The following is a 17,576-nucleotide window of genomic DNA, read 5'->3' on the forward strand; positions in this document are numbered from 1 at the left end:
TGCCCAAGACATTGCTTACAAGCCAGAACTCCATAATTACCACGAAGCACAAACCACTGAAAATCCGGCTGGAAAAACATAGAGTACACTCTGCCAGTACACAGCACAGATAAACCTCATGTTCATCGAACAAGAAAGGTGGAGTCTGACTTGAATTCTGGCCTACCAGTATATTAAAGGAGTTATTAAGAGAAAGTTATTTTATAAAGCATCCCTGGGGTGGTTACTATTGTAAAGTTAAAAATCCTTGGGGAAAGTGTAAGACGTTTAATTTTGTAAATTGCCCTCCTAGTTGTGTTATGTAAATGTGAATGTTTATGTGTGCCTGGTTTCTTTGAAAAAGGAATCACCTGTAGTGATGTAGAGATTTCAAATGTGTAAAAGGAGACTCAAAGGAAGGCAGAAGGTTCTAGACTCAGTATTTCAATGGACATTTACTTTCATGAGCTTCAGCATCATACCCTGCAGATCACAAGGCTGAACAGCTGGGTGGAAAAATCACTAATTGTCGGAGGAAAAGAGGCACAACCTATGCTCAGTCTCCTTTAGGGACAGAGATGTTTCTAGGAGTACATAAATGATGGACTCCACAGGCAGTAACAGTGAATGGTGTGAGAACTGAGCTGCTGGGGGAGGAGGAACGGCAGGGAATATGGGAATGGGGAGAACCTTTAGCAGTTCACACTGTGCTATCTGCCTTCCTCATTTGTGTGTTTTCTGAGTCAGCATTAGCTAAATTTTCCAGAAGACCATCCACAAAGTACAGCCTGGGCGTTCAAGGGACGTCACTCATTTCCCCCAGTGACCTTGACAAGTCAGAAACTTGAAAGCAGGGAAATCCGGATGTCTCAGTTATGAAGTGGAGCAGTGAGTGTGAGCCTCAGCATAGTTCCAGAACTCTCCATCCAGACTAGTGATTGAGCATCTGCCTCTCATACCACCAGTGGCCATCTGAGGTGTTTCCCTGGCTCTGAAGGGGTAGGCACGATGGCCAGGTGCTTCACCCTGCTGTTGCTTCTCGCTTCCATCTGGACCACGAGGCTCCTGGTCCAAGGCTCTTTGCATGCAGAAGGTAGGTTTCTTACCAGATTTCCAAACTGAAGCAAGGCAAGATCTTGCAAACTGTCCTAAGCCTCCTAAGCTGTTGACTATGGATTTCTGGGAATGAAGGTGACCCTCAATGTCAACAGCAGGTCTAATTGGTGGTATTGCTCTGGCAAAAATATTTTACCATATTGTCAGCTTCACCAAAATGATTGACATTTACCTTTGTATCATCTTGACTTTTACTTTTGGTTATGGAATATTTTTAATGAGGACATTTTGAAATAAAACATTGAAGAGAAACCATTTGATTTTTACTCTGTATGGGTGGTGTTTAAATTTTTTGTAGCAATGGGATCTCACTTTGTTGCCCAGGCTGGTCTTGAACTCCTGACTTCAAGTGATCTTCCCGCCTCAGCCTACCAAAGTACTAGGATTACAGGCAGGAGCCACTGCATCCAGAAGCAATAATTTTTTTTAAGTATTTCATTGAAGAAGCAAACCATGATTGTAAAAAATGTAAAGCAATCACTAAGCTTGGGAATAATGGGTAACTTTCACTAAAATTGGCCTATTTTTATGTTTTTGGGAGTGTTAGCATAATTATTTTAATTTTAATTTTATCATACCATGAATGAAGTGCAATGTTTTCAAAAAAATATTCAGTAAATAGCAAGTTAACAGGAAAAAATCTGTAAAAATGTAAGTTTGAAAATTAAGCCATCGGCTGTCTACTAAAGGAATGACTTAGAGTGATTGCTGGGCTTTTGAGATGCCTAAATGGAAACCTCATTTTGCACTATAGGCAAAAAATTGTAACCACAAGTCACTCGTTGCAGCTCTGGGCAAATGAAAATCTGAGCACTTCAATAGGAAAATGTGTGTTCCTATGCTGGAAGATGACCTGAGATATAAAATATGCTAGAAACAGACATCCAGAGTTGATTTATGTATTGTTGCATTACATTTTATAAGGGAGGTCAGAGTTATATGATTAGTTTTTTTTAAATACTGTTACTTTCAAATAAGTTTGGTCTTCTTTTAAATCCTCTGGGGAGACTATTTTTCCCCACAATGCTGCCATTATTCAAACTATTGGACACTGTTTTTTGAAAATGACTCCATCACACTGTGGACTACGCTCAGCAAGGGGAAAAAAATTCCTAAGGAAATTACATTTTTGGCAACAACCAAAAGTCATCATAACCATGACTGCAGAATAAAGTAGCTGATGAAGGTAAGCGAATGAGGGTGGGAACTATTTTTGAGGGCCAATTATATAGCGATCCAGAGCTAGGTGTGTATATACAATTTCATTTAATCCTTTCAAGAAGACAGTTTATAGGTGAAGTGACTTGCCCAATGTCATGCAGGCAGTACATGATAAATAATGGGTTTGAATTCAGCCCTATCTGATTCCTAAGCATATGCTATTATCTGATTCCACATCCTTATATCTAACTCCAAAGCATGCACTATTTCTACTATGTTTGCTGTTTCCTGAGAAATCTTAAGGGAGAAGTTACTGGAGTCCCCCTTAGATTCCAGCTGCCTCTTTTGATCCCTAAATGAAATAGGAAAGCATAAAATGACTAATGTTGTTGACTTCCTACTGGGCCCCGCCTCTGCTAGGTACAAGTTATCTAATTTAATTCTGATAAAAATCACGTGAAGAAGATATATCCATCCCCATTTTCAGATGAGAATGCTGACTTGATGTCCCAACAGACAGTTAACAACAGAAAAAAATATTCAAAGCTAAGTCTATTCGCCTAGAATAAGTCTATCACTGCTCTAAATAATAGTATTTAGAGTACAAATGACATATGATGAGAGGGTACTAAGACCACCTGATAATGTGACAAATAAACCTCTGCAATCCATTCCCAAAGAAATAGCTCTAAGAGACCTGAGCAATAGCAAGCTCGTGAGCTAAAAGAGCCAAATTTCAGGGTAAATGGTGTGTTCAGGGAGTTCAGCCTAGGGGTGTGTGTGTGTGTGTGTGTGTGTGTGTGTGTGTTCATTTCCTTATAGCACGGTGAAAGGTACAACAGTGTCATAGTTAAGAACTGGGGGCTGGGTTGGGCCTATAATCTGAGCACTTTGGGAGGCCAAGGTGGGTGGATCACCTGAGGTCAGGAGTTTGAGACCAGCCTGGCCAACATGGTGAAACCCTATCTCTACTAAAATACAAAAATTAGCTGGGCGTGGTGTCTCGCATCTGTAGTCCCAGCTACTCAGGAGGCTGAGGCACAAGAGTTGCTTGGACCCGGGGGGCAGAGGTTGCAGTGAGCCAAGATCATGCCACTGCACTCCAGCCTGGGTGACAGGCTGAGACTCTGTTTCAAAAAAAGAAAAAAAAGGGTCAGGCACAGAGGCTCACGCTTGTAATTCCAGCACTTTGGGAGGCCGAGACGGGCGGATCACCTGAGGTCAGGAGTTCAAGACCAGCCTGACCAACAGGGAGAAACCCTGTCTCTACTAAAAATACAAAATTAGCTGGGTGTGGTGTCACATGCCTGTAATCCCAGCTACTCGGGAGGCTGAGGCAGGAGAATTGCTTGAACCCAGGAGGTGGAGGTTACGGTTAGCCAAGATCATGCCATTGCACTCTAGCCTGGACAACAAGAGCAAAACTCTGTCTCAAAAAAAAAAAAAAAAAAAAAAAAAAAGAACTGGGGTTCTTGCTTGGCCGTACTGGTGCACACTGTAGTTCCAGCTACTCAGGGAGGCTGAGGCGGGAGGATTGCTTGAGCCCAGAAATTTATGACCAGCCTGGGCAACACAGCAAGATCCATCTCTTGGGAAAGAAGAAGGAAAAAAAAAGGAACTGGGATTTTAGAATCAGGCATAATTGAGTGTGTGCTCCTAATCTGCCACCACAGCAAGGTTCACATGGAGGACTTAGAAATGCTCCTTTCATGTTTTCAAAAAGAAACTTCCATTAGATATCAACCTAGAAAGTGGTCAAAGCATTTGACTGAGCATCCAATACACAGAGCTGTATACAAGCAATTATTTGAGAGATTTAAATGCCCTTTTATGAATGTTCATGGATGAAGCCCAGTAGGAATAATGTACTTGAATACAATACAGCTTGGCAATTACATATAGGTCTCTACATCCCAGAACCCAGAGAAAAGGGTTCAAAAGAATTCCCAAATCCATTAGATTTTGAGTAGAAATATTATTCATATCTTACCTATTCAACAGCCTCAGCTTCTGCGGGGTAATCAATCATTCACAGACCAAAACGAAAATGCTTTAAAGACAATGATAATGTTATGTGTGATTTATTAAGCACCTACCATGTGGCAGGCACTATGCTAAACATTTGTATTAGAATTTACTCATGTAACTTTCACTACCCTGTTCAGTAGACACTGTGACTCTCTTGATTTATAAATAAGGAGGCTCAAAGAGCTGAAGATTAAAGAGATGAAGTATCTGGGCTAAGGTCACAGAGCTAGCAAGTGACATATGCTAGATCTAAGCCCAAGTCTGACTCTGAAATTCTGCTTTCCTTATTTAGTTTTTCTGCCATTCAAGGTTTACTGCCAGCTCCTCCAGGAACTTCTGAGTAAGCCTGCCCCCCAATGGCCAAAAGACCTGGAACTGAGAGCACTCACATTCTTTTAAAACAAGTGTGACATTTTCAGCCCATCTTACAAATAGTAGTGTCCCCAAACCACAATGGTTTGGAGTATTGCTAACTATTCTATTAACTAGAGCCCTGAATTCTATCTTTCTCAAAGTCTCAGAGGTTTGCAGTAACTTCATTCCTTAGACTGCACCCCAACAACTTTGGCTACCGCCAAAGCCCCCATGTGGTGAGCAAGGCAAGGCATCTTAATGCAGTGGGATGGGATAGACTTTGATCGGGTGACATTTACAGCTTGGACAAGAACAAGCATCCATCTAGCCCAGCAGATTGTCCTTGTGGAAAATGCCTGGTCTATGTCCTTTTATTCTAAACCCCAGTCCCAGCCAGATAGACCTCCCTGCTGCATCAAGACAATATGCTCTGCTAGGAAGGAGAGCCTAAGGGCTGGAAACAAGAACAGCAGCAAACTGAGGACTTATGTGATTCCTTTGCAGAGCTTTCCATCCAGGTGTCATGCAGAATTATGGGGATCACCCTTGTGAGCAAAAAAGCAAACCCGCAGCTGAATTTCACAGAAGCTAAGGAGGCCTGTAGGCTGCTGGGACTAACTTTGGCCAGCAAAGACCAAGTTGAAACAGCCTGGAAGGCTAGCTTTGAGACTTGCAGGTGAGAAACAGCTGGTTTCGCTGTCACTGCTGGAGTTCTTTTTTAGCTCTGTGTTCTTGTTCAGCAATAGAGATGATGCCTTCTAATCATTTTTCTGTTCAACTAGTGTGTATTCTTTTACAGCTATGGCTGGGTTGGAGATGGATTCGTGGTCATCTCTAGGATTAGCCCAAACCCCAAGTGTGGGAAAAATGGGGTGAGTGTCCTGATTTGGAAAGTTGCAGTGAACCGACAGTTTGCAGCCTATTGTTACAACTCCTCTGGTGAGTCTGATCTGCAGCCTTTCCATGTGGCATTCTCTGGGTATCTCTCAATCTGAGACCTGTCTGGGAAGAGTAACCCTGAGCAGCAGCAGAAACAATCACAGCCACGGTCATCTGATTCTCCCAAAACTTTCTCTCTGGCCAGGCTAGGGGTGGCAATATGCCCCTCAGAGGAAAAAGTTAGGACAAATGTGACTGAATGGCAACACAAGAGAAGACATTCAGGAAGCTCAATTACCACTGCCGCCATCCCTGCATCCTATAAGATAAGCAGGCAGAAGGGAAGGAAACAAAGGTACAGATGTTATGTAATGCATCCATTATGGACAAAGCAATGCACAGTCGTCCCTCAATGTCAGTGGCGGATTGGTTCCGGCACCCCATCATATACAAAAATCCGCAGATGCCCAAGTCCCTGATATAAAGTGGGGTTGTATTTGCATATAACCTACACGTATCCTCCTGTACACTTTAAATCATCTCTAAGCTACTTATAATACCTAATACAATGTAGATGCTATATAGTCATTGTACTGTATTATTTGCTTTTTTATCGTTGCATTGTTCTTTTTTTTTTTTTTTCCAAATATTTTCAATCCAAGGTTGGTTGATTCCGCCTACATGGAACCTACAGATCCATAGGGCTTACTGTGCTAGGATATCTCACTGAACCTTGACAACTTCCCTGTGAGGTATGCTTTATCATCCCCATTTTGCAGATAAAGAAACCGAGTTCAGGCCAGACACAGTGGCTCACGCCTGTAATCCCAGCACTTTGGGAGGCCGAGACGGGCGGATCACGAGGTCAGGAGACTGAGACCATCCTGGTTAACACAGTGAAACCCCATCTCTACTAAAAATACAAAAAATTAGCCGGGCGTGATGGTGGGTGCCTGTAGTCCCAGCTACTCGGGAGACTGAGGCAGGGGAATGGCATGAACCCGGGAGGCAGAGCTTGCAGTGAGCTGGGATCAAGCCACTGCACTCCAGCCTGGGCGACAGAGTGAGAATCTGTCTCAAAAAAAAAAAAAAAAAAAGAAAAGAAAAAAGAAAAGAAAAAAAAAAGAAACCGAGTTCAAAGGATTTAAGCGCATTTGTCTAAGGTCTCATTACTGTAAAGGTTCAGACTCAGGTCTAATTCAAACCACGCTCTTTCCACTGTTCAACATTCCTTTATAATTTTAAGAACCAGACCCAGTCTCCGTTTTATGAAGGAAGAGATTGACACCTGGAGGGTAGCACTGATTTGTTCGTGGTCATGAAGTCACCCACTAACCTTGCTTGAAGACCTTGGCTGCCTTAGCCCAAGTGCTTCACCTAAGTACTTCTCAGAAAGTTTTTCTTTTGCTAAATACTCACTTGTTCTCAGTTTGTCATAAGGACCCCTGTCTGATTATTACTCTTCACACATACTCATCTATCTGACCTTCTGAAGGTTAGGTGGCTGAGAGGTCATACGCAGGATAGATTTCAAAATCATTCTCTAAGATCCCAGAGATAAATGTGCACCAGCCAATATTAGCAAAAGCTGTCCCAGAAAGGCAATATAGGATCCAAGTAGTTCCCTGATCCAGAGGGCTTTGGCACAGAAAAGGCCCATGGAGAAACTTTGACCAGTTCCTTCACTTCATGGATGAAACAACTACAATTCAGAACAGGGATTTAGCTTGTTCAAGGTCCTACAGTCAGTTAGTGGCAGAATCAAGACTGGAACATAGGGCTTCTCCTAACATTGTATTTGCCATCCTCCTTCCCTTCTCTGCCTCTTTGGTAAGCTACATGCCTGCATACCTCATAGGCAGCCCATGCCTGTTAAATGGCTTTGCTTTTTAACTGCCTTCCTGCCAGCCCGCAATGTGATGATACCCAGCTCTCTGACCAAACAGAGAAGAGCCAGAGAAAGAGGACTTGGATTTGTCTATTTCCTCATGGTTTCATTTAACTTGTACTCCTATCCCATGTATTTCTTTTTTTCTTTTTTCCAGAGATAATTTTATTTTATTATTTTATTTTTATTATACTTTAAGTTCTGGGATACGTGTGCAGAACGTGCAGGTTTGTTACATGGGTATACATGCGCCATGGTGATTTGCCGCACCTATCATCCCATCACCTACATTAGGTATTTCTTCTAATGCTATCCCTTCGCTAGCCCCCCTATCCCCCAACAGGCCCCAGTGTCTGATGTTCCCCTTCCTGTGCCCATATGTTCTCATTGTTCAACTCCCACTTATGAGTGAGAATATGTGATGTTTGGTTTTCTGTTCCTGTGTTAGTTTGCTGAGAATGATGGTTTCCAGCTTCATCCATGTCCCTGCAAAGGACATGAACTCATTCTTTTTTATGGCTGCATAGTATTCCATGGTGTGTATGTGCCACATTTTCTGTGTATTTCTTATGCTGAAAGTTAAGTCTAGAGGCTTGATTAGGCTCATATTCAATATTTTTGGCAAAAGTACTTCATAGATGATATTATGTATTTTGGATCACATCACAACAAAAGACACTTAATGTCAGTATTTCCCACTACTAATTATGTTAACTTTGATTATTTGATTAAAGTGGCAACTGCCCCATCTCGCTTATGAAACTGTAACACTATATCTTTCCCTTTGCAATTAGTGGGTGATCTACAGTGTGATATTTTGACATCATGCAAATATCTTGATCTTCAACTACTTTTTACGTAGACATTTAAGCAGTCATTGATGATCCTTCTTGGAATCAGTTATTATATGGGGGACTGAAAATGGCGATTTTTCTAAATCTATCCTTCCTTTTACATTTATTAGTTGGCATCTTTGATGAAGAATCTTTCTCTCTCTGTCTCTCTCTCTCTCTCAAACACACACACCTACACAGATGCACACACACACTCTTTTTTTCTCCCTCTTACACTATCATGGGCACATGCATTTTACTTATTCAATATGTTCAATGTCTTATAATCCATTTTACAATTATTATTCTTTTGTTTGTTTGGATGCTCAAATTGTCCTGAATCTGGCAAGTGGGAGCCAGATCTAGAGCCAAATCTAGTTGATTTGTGTGTCCTTTATCCCATTTGCTTTTAGGTAATTCCTGGTTTCCCTACACAATACCATGTCCCGGGCTCACTTCATACTTTCTGTATCTCGGGCATGGAATCAGCTACTTATTTCTCCAAGGAGCCTTAGTTCCTTTTAAAGGAAAATGTTAATTAGAAACCAAGATTTGGATACAAGTTGTTCTCATTCCTCCTGGAGTTTTCATTGCTTTTCAGTCCTAGCAGTGGACAGATAGACAATTTTATGTACATAAGTTTATATTGATAGTTCCAACTCAAATTTAACAATTCAAGTTCTTTGTTAGTCTACTTTGTTTTATGTTTGTGTCTCTTATAATGAAAATATTAATTCACAATGAATAATATCAATATATTGTCTTATCCTACAAGTTTCAAACTTACAAAACCAACATTAGGAATAATAAACCTACTGAGTAAAATTAAGACTTCTTTGCCTATCTTTTAGTCCTTAGAAGATATTCCTCTAAGGATGTACAGTCAGTGAATTGTGTGTAGGAGTGACTTTAAAAATTTGCTTCTCTGTGTAATTATATTATCATTTTGAAATAGCTAAGGTTCATTCACTTCTCTTTGTAATCAATTTTAGGGTTTGACTTTTGTCCTATTTTTATTTTTTGAATAACTAAAATATTTACATGGTTCAATGGTCCAAAATGCACTTTTTAAAAAGTGTATTCAAAGAAGTCTTATTCTCATGCCTTCCACAGTTTCCACCTACCATTTTCATTCATTTCTGGTTTATCCCTCTGTGTTGCTTTGTGTATAAAGGAGTGTGTTTGTATGTGGTCTTGTTGCCCTTTCTTACAAAAACTAGCACACTATATACACCACTTTGCACCTAGCTGTTTCCACTCAAGTCTTAGAAATTACTCCATATTGGTTCATACAGACTTGTCTCTTTTATTAATGGCTGCATAGTACTCCATTGGGTGGCTGTATCATAGTTTATTCAACCAGTCCTCTATTAATGGACTTTTGAGCTATTTCCAATCTTTTTCTATTCAAAGTAATTCTAAGGTATATAACCTTGAAAATATGTTGTTTCACATCTGTGGAGATATATCATCAGGATAGAAACCTAGATGTTCAAAACGTGTGTGTGTATGTGTGTGTGTGTCCATTGACTTCTTGGTGAAAATTAGGGTTCCCTAACCCTGATCCTAATGCTAATCCTGACCTTACCTTAATTTTCTTTGTTTTTGTAATTTCCTTTTTATTGCTATCTTGTGAGATTTGAGGATCGGAGTAACCCTGACCCCCCATACAAACCTTATCCTAATTGTCTTTCTTGTTGCTATCCTTGTGAGAACAGGAGATCAAACCCCACTCCTAGTCCTAACTTTATTTTTTTATTGCTGTTACTGTGAGGTCTGAGGATCGAAGCGCTGTTAATGCTTTGCACACACCACTTGTGTAGTGCTGTTCCTGCTGCCACAATGCCCATCCTCTTCATCTGACCAGCTCCTACTCTTCACCTGGCCGGCTCCTACACCTGGCCAGCTCCTACTCTTCATTCACATATCAAGTGCCATCTTCTCCAGATGCATTTTCCATAACCCTCTCTCTCCCTTTGGGCTCCCACTGCACCCTGTGTTTAATATCTAACAGAGCACTCAGCATGTTCTAGAGAAATTATTTGTAGTTTGGAGGGGAAGGAGAGCATCTTACTTCCAGGTGAGATACACTGTACTCTTAATCAGTTAGGGACCACAAATTGCTTTTACTCCTTCATACTGTGTCCTTCTCAGGTACATGTATGAACAGAGAGGTCAAGGAAACAAATTCTTGCAGATCTTACCATTACACCCAGACATTATACTAGGCCCTAGACATTTACTATCTCATTGATCCTCAGTAAAATGAAACCTGTGAATCATTTCTACTTTCAGGAGCAGCAATTGATGCTTAGAGTGTACCTTCCTTGTGGTCATGGTCAATAAGGGGCAGAGCCAGGATTTAAATCTTGAGCTAAACTGTATTGAGTCGTGCTATTTCAGTGTAGCACCTTCCAGGATGATGACCACACATCAGTAATATACAAGGCCTGGGGTGAGTCCTGGACATCACTAGTTTTTAGAAGCTTCTCAGGTGATTCTAACCTGCAGCCAGGGGTGGGAATCACCTCTCTGTAGAAGATCTCTAGGTTTTAGAAGTCCAGAAACTTCTGCTTCTCCTATTTCGGTGGAATTGCAATAACCTACTTCTTTGCTCCTGGACTATACCCTCTCTGCTCTGCATCTCATCCTCCACACACTTCCATTGATAATTATTTTACCGCTCTGCTCCATGGCCTCAGATAACTTCCCATTAGAGAATATGATGTAAATTGTGAAGCATTTTGTACATAAAAGTGGATATATATGAGGACTTTTGTATATAATTTGGAAGATTTGTAAAACTCAGTTGAAAATTCCCTCTTCTACAAAATAAATTCCAAATTCTTTAACATAGCAATTATAAATCTTGATAGTCTGACTCCAATCTATCTTCCCAGTCTCATCTCTTGCTTGCAGTCTTTCATATCTCCATTTACACACACACACACCCTACATTCCAGTCACACTTGCTCATTGTCATTTTTCTAACATAACTACACATTAAAACTTCTGGATTCTCAGATCATGCTATTCCTATTGACTGGGATATTCTATTCCCTCTTCTATACTAGATGTGCTGCTTCTCTGTTTCAACCATCCTGGCCTTCTTATTCATCAAATGGGCTCTTGAACTTTCTGTTCTTTTTCCTTTGAATGCTTCTGCCCCAGGTCTTCAATGACTGACTTCTTCTCATCATTCAGGACTCAGTGTAAATATCGCCTCCCCAAGAGACCTTCTCTTATCACCCTCTGTCCTCCGTTATCCACCTCATCAGTCAAATTCATCTCCTGCTTAATTTTCCTTTCAACATTTATCATCCTCTGAAATTTCTGGCTTATTTATTACTATTTTTTATTATCTCTATCCTTCCAATAGCATGAATGACCCTTTGTCTTGTTTGCTCCATGTCCCTAGCACCTAGAACCATGCCTGGCACAGAGTAAGTGCTCCATAAGCATTTGTAGAATGAACACATTAATCCTCCATACTCTGCCCAAATGCCATGTCCTCTGACTCCCTAGTGATCTCCCCCTATCCTTATCAAAATGCATCCTCTGTTCTTCTGGATGTGGGAGCGATGTCTTATTTTTCTCTGTATTTTCAGTTTCCAACATGTTATATATTGAGCTCAGTATGATTTTTGCCCCTGACACTCAAAAATGTTCATTTTCTGAGGGAAGGGCTTAGCATGTGCTAAAAATGAGAAATGTAGTTAACAGTTCAGGGAAGATAAGGCCAAGGATTATATGTATTTGAATGGAAGTCTTTTCAAAGTAAAATGAATAGTATAAAAACAGTACACATGTGGTCAAAATGTTTTATCAATAGTATCATTATTTTGATTGGTATTTATTTTAATTTTCAAAAATGAATAAACTTAATAGAATAATGATTTCTTCATAGCAAACATTTCAGCTCATGCTACCCACTGCCATAAATAATTAGGGACTTAAAATATATGCAAATTTATATTATAATATATTGTATGTCTCTGCCATTTACTAGCTATGTGACTTTGGGCAAGTTATTCAATTTCTCGAAACTTCAGTTCCCTCCTGTGTAAACAAGGGTTTGATACTATTGTTCAATGAGATACCTGTTTAAACACTTACTGCCATGGTCAACTCAGATTAAGATGCTTTAACAAGTGTTTCCTCTCTAGCATATTCAACAGATTGGAAAGCAAACCCTTATCCTTCTCCTGGCCCCTTTTTGTTCACTTTTTTTTTTAATGAGCCCAAAAATAATAGGTCTTAGCATATCTTTGTCCTGAAGTGACACTACATGTGTATATTTGGTCTTCCAATCTATACTTTCCTTCTTTTTCCTTTTCCTTCCTTCCCTATTCATCAAATAGTTATTGAGCCCATGCTGTGTACCACACACAGTGCTCATACCATGATGACCAAGACAGATGGGGTTTCTGCTTCCAGCCAGCTTGCAGTCCAGTGGGGAACAGTGTAATGAGAACTGTGACAAGGAGGTACAAGAACATATGCCTAGGGAACCAATCAAGTCACAAGTCTGCCTGAAAAACACAGAGGGTCAATCTGAGACCTGAGGGATGAGTCAGAGTAAGCTAATTAAAGACAGGCAAAGAGTTATAAAGGTGAATAAAGCATTCGTGGTGCAAGGCTTGGATGTAAGATAAAGCGTATCAAGGAATTTCAAGTAATTTCAGTGTGGCAGGGGCAATGAGAGAAAAAGAGCAGATGAGGCTGGCATGTCAGCAGGGGCCAAATCACAGAAGGCCTTGTAGGCCATACAACAGAGATAGCCACTAAAGCTTCTAAGGATAGAAGTGATATGATTAGATGTGCTTTTTAAAGACCATTCCAGGCCGGACGTGGTGGCTCAAGCCTGTAATCCCAGCACTTTGGGAGACCGAGACGGGTGGATCACGAGGTCAGGAGATCGAGACCATCCTGGCTAACACGGCAAAACCCCGTCTCTACTAAAAAAATACAAAAAAAAACTAGCCGGGCGAGTTGGCGGGCGCCTGTAGTCCCAGCTACTCGGGAGGCTGAGGCAGGAGAATGGCGTGAGCCTGGGAGGCGGAGCTTGCAGTGAGCTGAGATCCGGCCACTGCACTCCAGCCTGGGCGACAGAGCGAGACTCCGTCTCAAAAAAAAAAAAAAGACCATTCCAGCTGAAGTATAAGGGGTTTGGAGGTAGTAAGACTAGAGGCAAGAAGAACAGTTAGGAGGCTGTTGTTGCAATACTTTTATTTCATGTTTCTCTCTCCCGACAGATACTTGGACTAACTCATGCATTCCAGAAATTATCACCAGCAAAGATCCCATATTCAACACTCAAACTGCAACACACACAACAGAATTTATTGTCAGTGACAGTACCTACTCGGTGACGTCCCCTTACTCTACAACACCTGCCCCTACTACTACTCCTGCTCCAGCTTCCACTTCTATTCCACGGAGAAAAAAATTGATTTGCGTTACAGAAGTTTTTATGGAAACTAGCACCATGTCTACAGAAACTGAACCATTTGTTGAAAATAAAGCAGCATTCAAGAATGAAGCTGCTGGGTTTGGAGGTAAATGGTTTCTGTGTCTATGTTACATGTGTGTGTATGTTCATGTATAACAGACAGTTCGTAGAATCCTGCCTGTCTCTAGATGAGGCACTCAGGACCTGTCAAATACTAATAAAAGCTTAACACAAACTCAACTTTCGTAGTCATAGAATCTGAGAGCGGTAAAGAACCTTAGTGATTAAGCAAAAAAGTATAAGTATAAAAGAATGTTACTGTTGAAAACTCAAGACTTTTAAAAATAAATCACTATCTGTTCCTATGTAGAAGTTATTTTTAAAATATATACCCTAAAGGCCTATGACTTTATTCTAGTCATCTCTTTCTCAGGCAGGCTTGTTGACTAGAGTAGGTCTCAAGGCCATGGAGGAGAAATGAACTCTGTCATATTGCAACTGATGGAATTGACAGAGTATGAGAGGCAAGGCCAATGATTCTACAAGCATGAAGCAAAGAAGCTGGTGTGGGCCCACTATCATAAAGGGCTACAGAGAAGGTTTTTCTCCTCCACTATCTGCTGTCTCAATCACCTGGATCATTCAATGAGCATTACACACAATGTTTAAGTGAAGGACCAACAGGCCATGTCTCTGTTCCTTGCAGGTGTCCCCACGGCTCTGCTAGTTCTTGCTCTCCTCTTTTTTGGTGCTGCAGCTGGTCTTGGATTTTGCTATGTCAAAAGGTAGGGTTGCTGGTGCACTGCTAGTCTTGTAATCTTTGTCAAGTTTCTATCATGTGCTTTTTCAAGGTCGCTATTGGCATTTTGCCGATCAAAATGGAGATAGCAGTCCTCTTATACTGTAAATTTCTCCTTCATCTCATCTCTCTCCCTTCCGCCCAATCTTTTCTATTTCAGCACATGCATGTCATCCAGCCGTCAGTCAATGAGTGTCCTTTGAAAATCAAGAAATAAAAAAAATTGACATCTGGGGAAAATTTATATGCTCTATTTGATTTGGGGTTCTTTGTTTTTGTGGGAAAAATTATGTGGTCAGCCTAAAGTCTGGCCTGCAAACATGTTGTCCCATTTAAATGAATCCATTAAGGTGATGATGTGTTAATGTATTCGAGCATGCATGTGCTAGCATCACCCTGAAATAAAGGTATCCAGTGTACTGTGCCAATATGTACCATGACCAAAAAAGTGTTATCTATTATTATGTGTGTTACACAGAGTCTCTCACTTTAATTTCATGTTTATGCCTAAAGGTATGTGAAGGCCTTCCCTTTTACAAACAAGAATCAGCAGAAGGAAATGATTGAAACCAAAGTAGTAAAGGAGGAGAAGACCGATGATATCAACCCTAATGAAGAATCAAAGAAAACAGATAAAAACCCAGAAGAGCCCAAGAGCCCAAGCAAAACTACCGTGCGATGCCTGGAAGCTGAAGTTTAGATGAGACAGAAATGAGGAGACACACCTGAGGCTGGTTGCTTTCATGATCCTCACCCTGCCCCAGCTGAGGAAATCAAAAGGGCCAAAGAACCAAAGAAGAAAGTCCACCCTTGGTTCCTTACTGGAATCAGCTCAGGACTGCCGTTGGACTATGGAGTGCACCAAAGAGAATGCCCTACTTCTTATTGCAACCCTGTCTGGATCCTATCCTCCTACCTCCAAAGCTTCCCATGGCCTTTCTAGCCTGGCTATGTCCTAATAATATCCCACTGGGAGAAAGGAGTTTTGCAAAGTGCAAGGACCTAAAACATCTCATCAGTATCCAGCGGTAAAAGGGCCTCCCGGCTGCCTGAGGCTAGGTGGGTTGAAAACCAAGGAGTCACTGAGACCAAGGCTTTCTCTACTGATTCCACAGCTCAGACCCTTTCTTCAGCTGTGAAAGAGAAACACGTATCCCACCTGGCATGTCCTTCTGAGCCCAGTAAGAGCAAAAGAATGACAGAAAAGTTTAGGTCCTGAAGGCCATGGAGATTCTCATAACTTGAGACCTAATCTCTGTAAAGCCAGAATAAAGAAAGAAATACAACAAGGCTGAGGAAACCGACAGAACACTGTCATCAGGGACTGTAAACACAGACAGGGTCAAAGTGTTCTTCTCTGAACACACTGAGTTGGAATCACTGTTTAGAACACACACACTTACTTTTTCTGGTCTCTACCACTGCTGATACTTTCTCTAGGAAATATACTTTTATAAGTAATGAAAATAAAAACTTTTATAAATTTCTATTTTTATCTGAGTTACAGAAATGATTACTGAGGAAAATTACTCAGTAATTTGTTTAAAAAGTAATAAAATTCAACAAACATTTGCTGAATAGCTACTATATGTCAAGTGCTGTGCAAGGTATTACACTCTGTAATTGAATATTATTCATCAAAAAATTGCATACAGTAGAATGCTATCTGGGAAGCTATTGTTTTTTTCAGTTTTGATATCCCTAGCTTATCTACTTCCAAACTAATTTTTACTTTTGCTGAGGCTAATCTTATTCATTTTCTCTAATATGGCAACCATTATAACCTCAATTTATTATTAACATACCCAAGAAGTACATTGTTACCTCTATATACCAAAGCACATTTTTAAAGTGCCATTAACAAATGTGTCACTAGCCCTCCTTTTTCCAGCAAGGAGGGCCTGAGAGAGGCAGAAATATTTGTGACAAAAAATTAAAGCATTTAGAAAACTTCTTTGCTCTCTTATTTACATAGATGCATTATACCTTTCATGTAAAATTAAAGTGAGGACCAGATCATACCATATTGTTTGCAAAAATAAAAGGGACAACATTGGTTGTTAAAATACAAGCATATGTCAACCAAACAGCATATATCATATGGGGCTATTCATGCTCCAAACATTTTATTTTGAGTTGGCCAAGTACATACACATTAAACAGTCCTTTACTCGAGATGCTGGCCCTACATTTCCATCCATTTCAGAATTCACCAGGGAGCTAAAGATTCAGGATGGCTCACTTGTCTTACTTTTGACAGCCCTGCTTCTCTAGTTTTCTCTTTCCCTCCCCCTTAGACTGCTAATTATCTTCTTCCCCTCACCAGTGACCCCCACAGCTCCGTGGTTCCTTTAGCCCAGATGCCACAACCTACTGGCATAATCGTTTTCAGTTGGCCCACGGAGTATAATCTTAAAATTTGGTTTCATTGCCAGGCATTAAAAATCAAGAGATTTCACATGTTTACATTTCTAGGTTCCTTCTAAAAATGGAAAGATCTGGAAGTAAAGAAAACATGTTCCCTCATAGCAATCATTATCTGATACTGAGTAGTGGCTGTCCCCTTTCAATGGGGTCTGCTCTTTCTGTTTCAGCACAGTCCTCATGACTCTCTATTGCACACTCATGCCAAAGTAAAGGTGTCCTTTCCTATGAACTTTGTAATGCTGTTGCCTTTTTTTTCCACACCCAGCCCATGTCCCTCATATATATCACCTGCCTGGCCCTGTAGGTCTATGAGTTTGAAACTGGTTTGTCCATCCTTAAGCTTTATCGGCTTCGTCCAGTTCTCAGGGAGTGAAGAAAAGAGGGAAAGCACCTAAGTAGTGGTCTGAAAAAACCAGATCTCCCACACCACATCTCCCATCTTGTGGGCATCTACTACAGATAAGAATGCTACCATCTTCTCCTGTTAAACAGGTTTGTGCCCTATCCACGAGGAGGAAGCAGGGAGAAGAAAAACCCCACCCAGCCACATAGAATCACTCGATAGCCCAAATATGTGCAAACATACTGATAAAAATGTAACTTCCATCATTATGGAAGGAAGGAAGGAAGGAAGGAAGGAAGGAAGGAAGGAAGGAAGGA

At 40.7% G+C, this 17,576-nt stretch overlaps 1 protein-coding gene across 1 annotated transcript; it reads left to right on the plus strand.

The window, feature by feature from the left end:
* The first annotated feature begins 704 nt into the window (after window positions 1-704).
* On the plus strand, window positions 705-16,439 carry LYVE1 (lymphatic vessel endothelial hyaluronan receptor 1). The gene is made up of 6 exons (XM_023189985.3): window positions 705-1,072; window positions 5,143-5,314; window positions 5,438-5,577; window positions 13,494-13,796; window positions 14,397-14,475; window positions 15,003-16,439. Exons 1-6 carry the CDS (start codon window positions 988-990, stop codon window positions 15,187-15,189), a joined length of 966 nt encoding a protein of 321 aa, XP_023045753.2. The 5' UTR covers window positions 705-987; the 3' UTR covers window positions 15,190-16,439.
* Window positions 16,440-17,576: the final 1,137 nt, after the last annotated feature.

Source organism: Piliocolobus tephrosceles, chromosome 13, assembly GCF_002776525.5.
Source record: "Piliocolobus tephrosceles isolate RC106 chromosome 13, ASM277652v3, whole genome shotgun sequence".
Taxonomy (NCBI): Eukaryota; Metazoa; Chordata; class Mammalia; order Primates; family Cercopithecidae; genus Piliocolobus; species Piliocolobus tephrosceles.

What these genes read in the sequence shown, in the direction of transcription:
- LYVE1 (XM_023189985.3), top strand. Translation starts at nt 988, where the DNA reads ATGGCCAGGTGCTTCACCCTGCTGTTGCTTCTCGCTTCCATCTGGACC. An exon ending in AGGCTCTTTGCATGCAGAAG is followed by an intron (nt 1,073 to 5,142) that starts GTAGGTTTCTTA and finishes ATTCCTTTGCAG; the next exon opens with AGCTTTCCATCCAGGTGTCA. An exon ending in CTATTGTTACAACTCCTCTG is followed by an intron (nt 5,578 to 13,493) that starts GTGAGTCTGATC and finishes CTCTCCCGACAG; the next exon opens with ATACTTGGACTAACTCATGC.